Source organism: Urocampus carinirostris, chromosome 5, assembly GCF_059441175.1.
Source record: "Urocampus carinirostris isolate Australia breed hairy pipefish chromosome 5, RoL_Ucar_1.0, whole genome shotgun sequence".
Taxonomy (NCBI): Eukaryota; Metazoa; Chordata; class Actinopteri; order Syngnathiformes; family Syngnathidae; genus Urocampus; species Urocampus carinirostris.
The window spans coordinates 35,145,393-35,160,132 of record NC_142353.1 but is presented as its reverse complement, the minus strand read 5'-3'; the positions used below and the strand labels follow the sequence as shown (position 1 = coordinate 35,160,132).

General features: G+C 43.1%; 1 protein-coding gene across 1 annotated transcript in view; it reads left to right on the top strand.

The window, feature by feature from the left end:
• adamts3 (ADAM metallopeptidase with thrombospondin type 1 motif, 3) overlaps window positions 1–14,740 on the top strand; it is a 325,580-nt gene that overhangs the window by 206,407 nt on the left and 104,433 nt on the right. The window contains exons 10-11 of the mRNA XM_088336583.1: window positions 833–976; window positions 13,356–13,488. Of these exons, the coding sequence (XP_088192709.1) occupies window positions 833–976; window positions 13,356–13,488 (277 nt within the window). The remainder of the gene's footprint in view (window positions 1–832; window positions 977–13,355; window positions 13,489–14,740) is intronic.

Here is a 14,740-nt window from a genome sequence, read left to right as displayed (position 1 = left end):
ATAAGTGACTTTATCTGACCTAGCGGATGGTAGTTTGCTGATTTTAAAGATTTGTCTTTATTATATCCAATTCATAATAAATATAATATACATACGGAACAGGATCAGGACCCAATCGCGTAACGTTTCTCACACAAGCCTTTTATTTTACGGGAAATGGGGAATCATGCACGTTAGGCGGCAGTCTGGCGTAGACAGATAGGAAGCCAGAGACTGACAAGATCGATTCCAATTGCCCGAGCAGATATCGGACAAATGGGGTCGATACCGGACAGGACGGGACAGAGAGGATTGATAATGAAACAGTATATCGAAAATAAACAGGACAAACTAGACGTGAACGAAAACTGGAGAGAATAATATACAGGACAAAAATAGACAGGAACAAAACTGGAAACCGATATTAAACAGGACAAAATAAACGGTAACAATACCGGATAGGAAATATAAACAGGAAATAGGACCGAGTCAGGACCAACGTCTTGCGGGACGGAGGTTCGTTGACGGACTGACAAACAAAGGGTAAGAGCACTGAGCTTAAAAAGAAGGAAAGCCAATCTGTCAATGAGCCGCAGCTGGCGCCACACGGGCGGGGCCGATTGGGCGCCATGGCAGCTGGGATAAATATTTCATAGGTGAAAATACTTAAAATAAGCAAAACCACCGATTATCGACTAAGGGGTCTTCAACATTTGACAAGCTAGAACTACTTTTTGTTACAAATGGCACCTGGTTTAAGATAACAACGTATTACGTTATTACCATGTTGTTACTATGTTATTACCAGGTTAAATATTGAAATTAGGGTTCAATTTGATGTCTGTGTTTGCAGATTGGGCATGGAGCACGACGGTCAAGGCAACCGTTGCGGAGACGAAACCACCATGGGAAGCGTGATGGCGCCTTTGGTCCAGGCCGCCTTCCACCGCTACCACTGGTCCATGTGCAGCGGGCAAGAACTCAAACGATACATCCAGTGAGTCCTGCTTTTCTGTTCTCGGCTAAAGCCGCCAATTACCGCGCCTTGATTCGTCCCCGGGTTTCGCTCGGAGGATTTCTTTCTTTTCTTTTTCGGCGGGCAAACCGTCAATTATATTTAATGGATTTCCGTGAAGGTGTGCTGCAAGGATGATGCTCTTCATCCGGGAGCCTCAGTCAAATCCAATCAAAGTTTAATCAGTCCTTTCTCGAGCGGCTGTCACCGTGGTTATTTATTTATTTATTTTTGGGAAAATGTCTCACGACACTTCTAACAAGCACAAAGTGTCACTTTTGAAGACATGGGCATTCTATTTATATAGGTGCATTGTATGTGAACAGACAAACTGACATTTTCGCTTGCGTGGAGATGAGCCCCTAGCGAAAGTGGGGAATTAATTCATCTATAATAGGGGACACTGCGATTTAACAAAACAAAAATGAGACGAAAATCCTAATTCTCAACTGATGTGTTTTAGGACGGGCTTTACTATTGTTATTTCTTTAATTTAAATTAAAATCTTGAAAAAGTTAAATGACAAAATGTAGTCAACAATAGTTGACTGAGGATATTGGATCGCGGCTGCATGGGTGCTGTTCATTTTAAGAGGAAAGAACAGGAAAAAAACAGCTTCCAGGCTTGGTACAAATTTTCTCTCCGGTCCTTAGTCGACTGGAGATAATGGATCGCGGCTGAAACAGAGCGTTTCATTCTAGGCAGCCCACAATGCCATGCTTCATCAGCCTAAACCCCCAAAAATACACGCTGCTGGCCCCTGCTCTCAGCAATCGTCAACTAGGGATAATGGATTGCGGCCAAAACAGAGCTGTTGATTTTAGAGGGGTCGCAATGGCACGCTTCAGCGCCCTAAGCCGAAAATGAAAAAAGCCCTCTGCCTGCCCTTGCTCTTAGCACTCATCAACCAGGGATAATGTAAAGTGTTCGAAACAGAACTTTTCATTTTAGGCAGGCCGCAATGGAACGCTGCAGCAGCCCAAACAATACATTTTGCCGGCCCCTGCTCTCAGCAATAGTCGACTAGGGATAATGGATTGCGGCCAAAACAGAGCTGTTGATTTTAGAGGGGTCGCGATGGCACGCTTCAGGGCCCCAAACCGAAAATGAAAAAAGCCCTCTGCCTGCCCTTGCTTTATATATTTATATCTATCTATCTAACTACCCTGGTCATATCGGTCGAGGTGACCAACAGCGGGACAAACACATACAAAAACAAAGAAAAGAAAAAAGGAAATAAAAATAGCAAAAAAAATGTGACCATGGCCAACCCAAAGTTAAGCACCTCGGCACCCAAGTTGGCCATGCTTTCGTCCCTCCAGATGAAACAGGATATGGGAAAGGGTCAGGGTGACACAACACACTCTTCTGTTCAACAGGAGGGCCCGACAGCTTTCACTGGTTTACCCCTGCTGCATCATACAGGTGCCCTGCCCATCACCAACAAGAGCTCTAGCTTCCATTATATTTAGACCTCTTTCCTGCAGTGCACTCATAACACCATCCATCCACCTCAATCACAGCCTTCCTCTTGGACTCCTTCCATTGACTTCTACTCTCTAGATCAGGGGTGTCAAACTCAATTTACCTCGGGGGCCACGGGATAGAACAAACATTCCCTCGGGGGCCGGACTAGTAGATTAGAGAGAAAGAAAGAGAGAAAGAAATAAGACAAAGCGAAAGAGAGAAAAAGAGGGTGGGACAAAGAAAGAGAGAAAGGGAGAGAGAGAGAAAAAAAGAGGAAAAAAAGAGAGAGAGAACGTGAAATGTGAGAAACAAGAGATAAAGACAAATAATGAGAGAGGGGGAAAGAAAGAGAGAGAAAGAACAATTTCCAAAGAGAAATAGAAAGAGAGGAGAGAAAAAAGAAGGAGCGAAAGAGAGAATGGGAGAAGGAGAGAATGGGAAAGCAAGAGAGAGAGAAAGAGAGACAAGAGAGAGAAGGAAAAATGGAAGAGAGAGCAAAATAAGGTAAAAAGACAAAGAGAGAGAGAAAGAGACAAAGAGAAACAAAGAAAGAGACAAAGAGACACAGAAAGTGAAAGAGAGACACAGCGAGAGAGAGAATAAGGGAGGGGAAAAAAAGAGCGAGAGAGAGAGAGAGAGAGAGAGAGAGAGAGAGAGAAATACAAGTCCACCGTCTTTGTGAGAGGCACCTGGCTTTGGCAACATCAAGTGGACATATTTCAACCTACAGCTCGTTTTTCTCTTGCGCTTCACTGAGCGTTGTCTCGCGGGCCGGATTCAATCCCTTAGCGGGCCTGATCTGGCCCCCGGGCCGCATGTTTGACACCCCTGCTCTAGATCCTCTTCAACATTCACTCCTCATCCATCCTCTCCATGTGTCCAAACCAAGATACAAATATTATAGACAGTTAGTTTTTATTTATTTGTTTACAAGCAGGAAAAAGTCTTCCTCAAAGTAACATTTTATCGCAAAAACACTGAAGTGATGCAGGAACAATGCATGAACTTTCACCAAATCTCAGTCACCATGGCAATCGCGTTTCCTCGGGCAACCGCCTTTCTCCGCACACGTATTTAACATCATCCCCCTGTGATCAGACAATTACGACGGGACTTTGTCAACTTTTTTGAAAATAAATTACCTTGGTTGAAGAGTCAAATGTCTTTTATTTTTTGTCAGTTTCTCTCGACTTTCAACACTGCCGTATGGGCCCTCCTACTTATACTCATAATACAGGAAGTGGGGGTTTCTTCTGCCATCGAATGGAGATTTATCATCATGGAATCATTTGTCAGTCATTATTAAGACTCTTTGGTGGCTGTATTGACACAGATAAAATACATATATTGTTAAAAACTAAATCGTGATACCAGGAGCAAGTACTCACACGAGGCTTCCATGTTGGTTGAAAGAGAAAAAGAGAACGCCCCCAGAGCGGGCGTGGTTTATTATTCGTCAGTGTAAACAGCACACACATGAGCACGACTTCAAAATAAAAGAATATAAGATTGATAAACGTACAAGAGATGTAATTAGACTGATTATTGAAACGTTGTTTTATGTGTGTGTGTGTGTGTGAGAAAGATTGTTTTTGTATTTAGGAATATAAAAAAAGTTATTTACATAATAGAACATTCTGAGAGATTTACATCCAAAACGGCCACCTTGACCTCATTCCCAGAGGCTTGATACTTATTGATGAGCAACATGAAAGCCTTTAGAATCGTTTTTTTTTTTTTTTAATTTAGAAAAATGTATTTTCACGTTTTGGCACTTAGGAAAAATGTGAGAAGATTTGTATACGTTATGGCATTTTGATGAGTTAAATAGCCAAAAATGTTGATGAGCAACAGTCAATATTTTATTTTTAATCAGGTTGAATTAACTAAGAAAACAATGCTATACTTTGTCTATTTTGGGTATTTTCTTCTTTTTTTATATATATTTTTCTTGTTTTGCAAAATATTAAGAAAAACTATCCATAAAGTAAGTTACTTTATCTGACCTAGGGGATGGTAGATAGTTTGCTGATTTTAAAGATGTGTCTTTATTATATCCAATTCCTAATAAATATAATATACATATTGTCAAGAACCGGAACAGTTTCAGGACCCAATCGCGTAACGTTTCTCACACAAGCCTTTTATTTTATGGGAAATGGGGAATCATGCACGTTAGGCAGCAGTCTGGCGTAGAAAGACAGGAAGCCAGAGACCGACAAGATCGATTCCAATTGCCCCGAGCAGATATCGGACAAATGGGGTCGATACCGGACAGGACGGGACAGAGACGATTCATAATGAAACAGGATATCGAAAATAAACAGGACAAACTAGAGGGGAGCGAAACTGGAGAGAATAATATACAGGACAAAAATAGACAGGAACAAAACTGGAAACCGATATTAAACAGGACAAAATAAACGGTAATAATACCGGACAGGAAATATAAACAGGAAATAGGACCGAGTCAGGACCAACGTCTTGCGGGACGGAGGTTCGTTGACGGACTGACAAACAAAGGGTAAGAGCACTGAGCTTAAAAAGACGGAAAGCCAATCTGTCAATGAGCCGCAGCTGGCGCCACACGGGCGGGGCCGATTGGGAGCCATGGCAACTGGGATAAATATTTCATAGGTGAAAATACTTAAAATAAGCAAAACCACCGATCAATGACTCAGGGGTCTTCAACCTTTGACAAGCAAGAACTACTTTTTGTTACAAATGACACCTGGTTTGACACGCATTTTTAAAATAACAACGTGTTATGTTATTACCATGTTGTTACTATGTTATTACCAGGTTAAATATTGACAGGATTTATAGAAAGACAGGAAGCCAGACGGGACAGATTAATAATGAAACAGGATATCGAAAATAAACAGGACAAACTAGACGGGAGCGAAACTGGAGAGAATAATATACAGGACAAAAATAGACAGGAACAAAACTGGAAACCGATATTAAACAGGACAAAATAAACGGTAACAATACCGGACAGGAAATATAAACAGGAAATAGGAGCAACGTTCAGGTGAATAGGAACGTATAACAAGAGTCTTTGAAAGCAACTCAGCAGCTCGAGCACGGACATAGCAGGCTCCGAAAGCAGATTTCAGATTTCCATCCGAGCGCAAAACAATCAATCGCCGAGCCGGCGGAGCACGGCGACGCTCCCGTATCGACTTTGCCGCTTTACCGGAAGAATCACAAGTGGCGGATCGGCGCCGCCGGGACGAGTTGGAAGTCTTGTGACTTTTCATCCAATTTCACGTGTGCCAGGTTGGAGTTTTTAAGTCAACTGTGACGTGAAGGAGGGAAGCTGCCAGATGGGCTTTTAATGCCACTTCGCCTTCTAATCTGCTTGAGTCATATCACCGGCGCACCGGGACTGACGTCGGTTCCGGTCGGAAAGCCAAAGCCTTCGAACTTTACATTTCAATTGTTTTTTTTTACTCAAAGACACTCAAAGGTTACATTTATTGTTATACTAAACATAAAACAAAAAAATGTTTTCCCTGTCGAGATTATCCATCCATCCATATCTGCACCGCTTATCCCCAGCTATCTACAGGCAGTGGGCAGGGGACACCCTGAACTGGTTGCCAGCCAATCACACAGCGGGACAGACAATTCGCTCGCTCATTCAAACCTAGGGACAATTTGGACAAGCCAATTAACCTGACATGTGTTAGAATTAAATATTAATGTGTACTATTTACCAAATTGTTCGAATTAGTTATCTGACTCCATTAACCAAACACAACCTACATTCTCCTAACAATGGACGCTCGTTTCTTGATGGGAAAATATGGACAAGAGACCGGCATTTCCACACGGGGGCAGATTTAATTTCTTAAACAATTTAACTAAGTGAACTCCATCGAATTAGCCGAATTAGTGTCGCTCGAGTCTGCGTCAAGCCTCCTCTCCCGATTCTCTGCTTCCTCTCACACGTTTTTCTTCAAGCTGGTGTGCCGGCTCCTCCAATGGGCGTGCCAGGAAAGCCCCCCACGTGGGGTCCACCATCTCGGAGAAGAGCGTCCCGCTGTCTGAAAAACTTATAACATTCCGTATTCAGATCAGCGTGACCTGTCATTGAACTTATGCATTCTCTGTGAAAACTTGTATTCAATCGTGTAAAATCCCTGTTTTTGGAATGGGGGAGGAAACCAGAGTGACCGGAAAACCACACAAGCACGGGGAGACCATGCAAACTCCACACAGGGAGGTTTGATGACATGACCTAAAAAAATGTGCCACACACAGGCTAACCACTGTCGAGATTAATGTTTACAAATAATATGCATCGGTTGCAACTAGAGGTCTGCACATTACTAAAAAATAGTCAGTTTTTGGACAACTATACCTACTACCTGTGTTTTTTTATTTTTTTAATTGATGTTCACTATGTTTTTTAAATATTTTTACCCAATTTCAAGTCAAGTCAAGTGTTTATTGTCATATGCACAGTAAAGAACCACAATTCCCTGCACAATGAAATCCTTACTTTGCTGTCCACTCAGTTGCCAGCGTAAAAATAGAAACTAAGAAACTCTATACATGTATACATAAAAGAATATTAAAATATAAAAATGAAAAATTAACTCAAAATGAGTTAAGGCAGACATGTCCAAAGTCCGGCCTGGGGGCCAATTGCGGCCCGTGGTCAATTTTCATCCGGCCCGCAGCCTCCGTCATAAAATCAATAGCACCTGGCCCGCGTATAGAATTATGTACCGGTAATACATTGAGCAGCAGCGCTGTTACCTGCGTGTTCTAAGTGCTGCCATCTAGAGGCTCAAAGCACGCTACACCGCGAGTGCGTACATCACCACCGCGCGTCCTGACTGGATTACTTTCAATTACTTTTGGATTACTCCAATACCAAATACACTAATAAAAGACAAAAGAAACTAAATATCAATAAAATGATGACTCACAACACATGGTAAGCTTTCTCTTCTGGCTTTGATCTCCGGCAAAACTAACATAAAATGCGACAGAAACAAAATGAAAAGAAATCCAAACAGCTTGCCAACATCATTTTTGCCGTTCCGTGTATTCCGTTACTCCCAGAGCCCGCACAAAATGTAGTCATTTTATTCATATTTAGTTCCTTTTGTCTTTTATTAGCATATTTGGTATTGGAGTAATCCAAAAGTAATTGAAAGTAATCAAGTTAACGTAACCCTACCCAGCCCTGGTGCCAATCAACATTTATAGTTACTGTCATATTTTAAATGAGCCCTGCACTTGTTGATATGACAATTTCTCTGTTATTGTGTTTAAAACTTCTGTAAATATTAAACTGCAATGGTGAGATATTTTCTTTATGTTTCAAACGTAATTTGCACCCAAGACTACAATTACAGGCAGCACGGCGGAACAGTGGTTAGCGCTTGTGCGGCACAGTTCATGTCATGGGAACCTCCTGCGTGGGTTCAAATCCAGCTCCAGACTTCCTGTGCGGAGTTTGTATGTTCTCTCCGTGCTTGCGTGGGTTTCCTCCGGGCACTCCGGTTTCCTCCCACAGTCCAAAGACATGCATTTCAGGTGAATTGGCGGGTCCAAATTGTCCCTAGGTGTGAATGAGAGAGTGAGTTGTCTGTCCCCGTGTGCCCTGCGATTGGCTGGCAACCAGTTCAGGGTGTCCCCTGCCCACTGTCCGGAGATGGCTGGGATGGGCTCAAGTCCCCCCGTGACCCTAATGAGGATAAGCGGTACGGCTAATGAGATGAGATGAGTACAATTACTTCTCTTCAACTTCAAGTTTAATTTTAATTAAAGAGTTAAAAAAGTGAAGTTAAGTGAATATTTAACTATTGTCAATTGAATTTTGATATACATGTTTCAAATGAACCAAAACATATGCTTTAAGATAGCTGAAATTAAAATAAAAAAGCAAATGTGAAACACAGAACGGCTGACTGAAATGTATTAAAATTACCGTATTTTCCGCACTATAAGGCGCACCTAAATGCCTTTATTTTTTTCAAAAGCTGACCCTGCGCCTTATAATACAGTGCGCCTTATAGATGGATCAATATTAAGTCGCAAGGTCTCGCAACAAAGGCAAGCAGCTGCCGACTAGATTTTCCCCGAACGCAAAGTAGTCCGCGGTGAATGCTGGGATTTATTTACCGGCGTTTGATTGGCTAACCAATGTGTCAATCATCATTTGAATCGATCACTATTGGCTAAAGTTATTCGGAGGTAAAGGGGGCGGATCCTTTTTATCATTTACAGGCTGGCATAGGCTAAAGAGGCAAAACAAAGCCTGCAATTGGCCGAAAAAGATGAATGGGAATAGCAAGTTGGTCCGGTGCGTCTTATGTATGTCAAATATAGGACCAAAAACTATTTTTTCGGGGTGCGCCCTATAACCCGGTGCGCCTTATAGTGCGGAAAATACGGTAATTGCTGTTATATGTACAGAATGTCTGCCAGGTTGGCCCCCCTACATTTTTAACACACCAAATCTGGCCCCCTTTGCAAAAAGTTTGGACACCCCTGAGTTAAGGCATTAAGATAAAAATAAGATAAAACACAGTTGAAAGTAGTGCAAGAATAGTCCAAGTATGTTCCAGTTTAACCTGCCTGTGGTGCATTGTTCGATCAGCAGCCATTTAAGAGTAATGGCAGAGGCGTAAAATGAGTCATTAGACTTGCTTGTACTGCATTTCAAACTCTTGTACCTCCGTCCTGAGGGCAGACATGTAAACAGTCCGTGTTGTAAGTGGGTGGGGAACCTATTGGTGGAAGCAGCCCTCCTGTGGACTCTGCGGTAATATATCCTCAGAAGAGAGGTCAGTTGAGACTTTGTGATCCTCTCCGCAGGCGCTTGCGGTCCATGGCTGTGATGCAACTGGTCAGGATGCTCTCCACGAGTCATGTTTATTTGTGACGCCCTTAATCACAAGGAGTCTCAAAGGGCTGCACAGACCACAGATTATTGCAAACTACAGACTATTATCACACTATCCCCTGATCTAAAACCTACATGAGGGTAAGGAAAAACTCAAAGACCTCATGAGGAAAATGGAGAAACCTCGAAAAGGGACCGCACATGAGGTAATCCTCCTTCCAGGATGACCATGCTGCCACGGTTGTTGCAATAACAGACAATGCAAAGATTTTCCATCCATCCATTATCTGCAGTGCTTATCTTCAGTAGGGTCACGGGGGTGCTGGAGCCCATCCCAGCTATCTCCGGGCAGCGGGCAGGGGACACCCTGAACTGGTTGCCAGCCAGTCGCAGGGAACACAGAGACAGACAACTCACTTGTTCATTCATACCTAGGGACAATTTGGAATGTGGGAGGAAACCCACGCAAGCACGGGGAGAACATGCAAACTCCAAAACAGGAAGGTTCGATCTCAGATATAGAATACAAGTGTTTTAAGCCTAGATTTAAATAATTCCACTGAGGTTGCAGATCGAATCTCAGGTGTAAGAGCATTTCACAGCACGGGGGCCTGAATGGAGAACGCTCCCAAACCTGCGGATTTCTTTTTGGCTCTTGGGCTCATTGATAGACCACCATTTACCGGACGAAGGCTCCAGACAGGAACACAGTGGAAATCAAATCTGAAAAATATTAGGGAGCAGGTCTACGCATGGTTTTGTATAATACCAACACACCCTTAAAATCATATCTTAAAATGACAATCTATTTCAGCCTGGTCATCATAGAAGTGGTATTACCGCTTGTGAGGCCCGTTCTCATGGTTTCTTGTTTTCTTCATGTTGAGGTTTTGAGTTTTTCCCTTGCCAACATGTTGGTTTTAGATCAGGGGATGGTGTCATTGTGGCCTGTGCAGTCCTTTGTCATAAAGGGCTATACAAATAAATGTGACTTGACTTGACTTGAGTTACCCCACCCACCACACTTACCCACATTATTAAGACCAAAAAGTAAAATCTAGTTAAGTATATTACAGAGTCGCAGGGACAGTTTCAGGTTGAGAGCTTTAGGGGTCCTGAGCACCCAGTGTCTGGCTAGTTCAATCTCCGATCTCGTGGGCTTCCTGCTTCTCCTGTCCAGCGAGCACCGGATTGCTGTAGTTTGTTTCCCCGCACCTGACTTCCTCGATTCTCCAATAAAGCATTGTGCGTGTCATGATTACGAATTCAGAGCACCTGCGACTGCTTCATTGGCGCCAACAGCCTGGACAGCTGATTGGCTGATGCACTCTTTTTAAACCCCTGGCTTCCAAGAGGAAGGCGTCAGATCGTTATGCGAACTGTTGCCACCAGCTCAGTAAACCTTTACATCTGCCTCTGTTCCTGCTCTGCCTGATCTTCGTAGCAAACCTGTTTCAGGACCTGACTTTGCCCCGTTCTGCCTGCCTGTTACCTGACCTGTTTTGCCCCGTTACCCGACCTCGTTTCCGAACTTGACACCGACTTTGCTCTCCAGTTCCGGCCATTGACTTGTTATTCCCGCCTGTCTCCGATCTTCCTCGCTCGACACTTAAATGACACTACCACATCGCCCGCTCCTCTTGTCCGTCAGCCATCGGATCGTGGAAGCAAGCCCTGCTCTCCCTCTTTATTACTAAAAACTGAGAAATAGAATAAAATAGAATAGAATAGAATATGCCTTTATTGTCATTGTTACAACATGAGATATGCTGTGACAACGAAATTGGACGACTCCAGTTCCACATTTACAGTGAGGATAAGGAAACAAAGAGATAAAGGAACAAAGAACTAACTGTCTTTGTTGTAAGTAGGCTTTGTTTTCCTTCTTTGGGGGCGCTATGAGGGGGTGAGGGACAAACAGACTTGGTGGATACAACCAAAATGTTTGATGTATGATCTTACATTACACATAGTCCAGTGTTTTGCTAAATGAGCGCTATTGGGTCTGTTTCTGGTCTGTGACAGTGCGAAGCGTTACGCGTTTGGGTCTACCATGAAATGAAATGATCTGCATTTATATAGCGCTTTTCAAGTCAATGACTTCCCAAAGCGCTTTACAGTGTGCTTCACATTTCCCAATAGCGGCCTTGCAGCCATGTAAGGCGCTAACCTGCTTATTGGGGATATTAGGGGTTCAGTGTCTTACCCAAGGACACTTCGACATGTAACGCGGACGAGCCGGGATTCGAACTGGGATCCCTTGATCCCAAGACGAGCGCTCTACCTGAGCTACTGGCACCCCATTCTGGCTCTGACAAAATGAATACCCTTGTATGTATTGTACAAAAGTCAATTCCATTGAAGTTGGGAAAAAGTTTAAAATGTCAGTAAAATTAGAATAGAATGACTTGCAAACCTTTTCTAACCCATATTTAAATGAATACACCACAAAGACAAGATTATCCATGTTCAAACTCATAAACTTTATTTCCATAAGCAAATAATGATAAACTTAGAATTTTATAATTGCAACAAGTGCCAAAGTAGTTGGGAAAGGGGCTTCTTCACCATTGTGTTACATCACCTTTCCTTTTAATAACACTCAATAAACGTTTAGGAAGTGAGGAGACTAGTTGTTGAATCGTTGATAGTGGAATCCTTTCCCATTCTTGCTTTATGTACAGCTTCAGCTGTTCAACAGTCCGGGGTCTCCTTTGTCTTATTCTGCGCTTTATAATGCGCCACACATTTTCAATGGGAGACAGGTCAGGACTGCAGGCAGGCCAGTCAAGCACCCGCACCCTCTTACTACGAAGCCACGCTGTCGTGAGACGTGCAGTGTGTGGCTTGGCATTATCCTGCTGGAAGAAGCAAGGGCGCCCATGGTAAAGATTCTGTTTGGATGGCAACATACTTTGTTCCAAAACCTGAATGTACTTTTCTGCATTAATGGTGCCTTCACAGATGTGCAGGTTACCCATTCCTTGGCCACTCATGCACCCCCATACCATCACAGATGCTGGCTTTTGCACTTTGCGTGCATAACAGTCTGGGTGGTTCTGTTCTTCTTTGGACCGGAGGACACGACGTCCACAATTTCCAAACACAATTTGGAAAACTGACTCATCAGACCACAGAACACTTTTCCACTTTGTATCAGTCCATTTTAGATGGGCTCGGGCCCAGAGAACCCTGCGGCGTTTCTGGATGTTGTTGATGAATGGCTTACGCTTTGCAACATAAAGTTTTAACCCACACTTACGGATATAGCGTCGAACTGTATTGACTGACAGTGGTTTTCCAAAGTGTTCCTGAGCCCATGTGGTGATGTCCTTTACACATTGATGTCGGTTCTTAATGCAGTACCGCTTGAGGGCTCGGAGGTCACGGGCATTCAATAATGGTTTACGGCCATGCCGTTTACGCACAGTGATTTCTCCAGATTCCCTGAACCTTTTCACAATATTATGGACTGTAGATGATGATATCCCTAAATTCCTTGCAATTGTACTTTGAGGAATGTTGTTTTTAAACTGTTCAACAATTTGCTCACGCAGTTGTTCACAAAGAGGTGAACCTCGCCCCATCCTTGCATGTGAATGACTTAGCTTGTTCGGGTCTCCCTTTTTTATACCCAGTAACAACTCTCACCTGTTGCTAATTCATCTGTTCACCTGCAAATAGTTGGTTGATTTCCATTCATCCACTTTCTGAGTAGTTATTGACACCTGTCCCAACTATTTTGGCACGTGTTGCTGTCATCAAATTACAGAGTTGATGATTTTCTCCCAAAACAATAAAGTTTATGAGTGAAGACAATAAATATGTTGTCTTTGCTGTGCATTCATTTAAATATGGGTTGAAAAGAATTTGCAATTTACTTGGATCAATTTTTATTTGCAATTAACACACTTTCCCAACTTCATTGGAATTGAGTTTTGTAGTAGTCGTCTGCATTCAACATTCACAAAACAAAGTCCTAATGATAAAACTGAGTAACTCAATTTGAGTTTTTGCACCCGCCAGCACGTACGACTGCCTGCTAGACGATCCCTTCAAGCACGATTGGCCGCAGCTTCCCGAACTTCCCGGAATTAACTACTCAATGGACGAGCAGTGCCGCTTCGACTTTGGCGTTGGCTACAAGATCTGCACTTCCGTGAGTAGAAAGCCATTTTAACTCCGCTGGCATTTTTTTTCTTTTTGAAAAAGTTGTCGGCCACCCGGGTGGAGACGTTTTGTAAGTTGTACACCTGACGTAAAAGATCAGACACTGCTCATCGTCCGGATTTTACACTACAGTGGAACCTCGGTTTTCAAACGCCTCTCAGTTCGAACAAATCGGTGTCCGACCAAAAATTTCGAGAAATTCTTGCTTCGCTGTTCGGTCAAAAAAATCGGAGTTCGAACGCCAGTAGCGCGTGAGTGCGTAGGCTAGAGTGCGATGCTGAGCGGCGTACGGGTGTTTTAGCCCCTAATTATGCCTCCGAAGAAAGTCAGTGCAAGCAGCAAAGTTGCTACAGGTGAAAAAAGAAAAGTAGTGCGTACAACTATTGCATTTAAGAAATAAATAATAGCCAAATATGAAGGAGGTGTGTGAGCGCCTTCTGCTGACCACCACAAAGGTAAGAAATCCTATTCATAAGATTACGATAACGCGAACGTACGATTAGCCTGGGTTAGCTTCATGTTTACGTTAAACATTCAAGGTAAACATTCAGGGTGTTGGAACGGAGCCCAACATTCAGGGTGTTGGAACGCAGCCCCCTTTCCAAAGAACCGCTCACCACTTGTTGTGGAGACCCGGGTGCTAAATGACTTGTAAACGACCTGATTTTTTCATTTTTACACCTTCGTGTTAGGGGAATCTTTCGTACGGAAGATTACGATAACGCGGACGTACGATTAGCCTGGGTTAGCGTCATGTTTACGTTAAACATTCAAGGTAAACATTCAGGGTGTTGGAACGGATTAAAACGATTTACATTATTTCTAATGGGAAAAATGATTTCGCTGATCGAACAAATCGGTTTTCGAACAGGGTTCTGGAACCGATTATGGTCGAGAACCGAGGTTCCACTGTATTTGAAAACTCTGAAAACTTCCCCGCTGTAACATCCAATCTAAAACTTAACAATACTCTTCATTTCATTTTCAACTGGAGCAAACTTTTGCATTTTGTCATTTCCCTTCCGTCCATACCGGCTCCCTCGGTCTCACAAAGCGACCCCCTTCCAAGCCCCTTGTGTTTCATTTCCTCCGAGACTTTGAGGAAATTGACAGCGCAAATTCATTAAGGACAGATGTGTAAGCCAGGGCCAGATATGACCGCAAACGGCGTTCCTACAAATCTCGTAAATCCCGAAAAAAAAAAACGTCTCGTCCCGACGGGAGACGCTCGCATTTCCCAG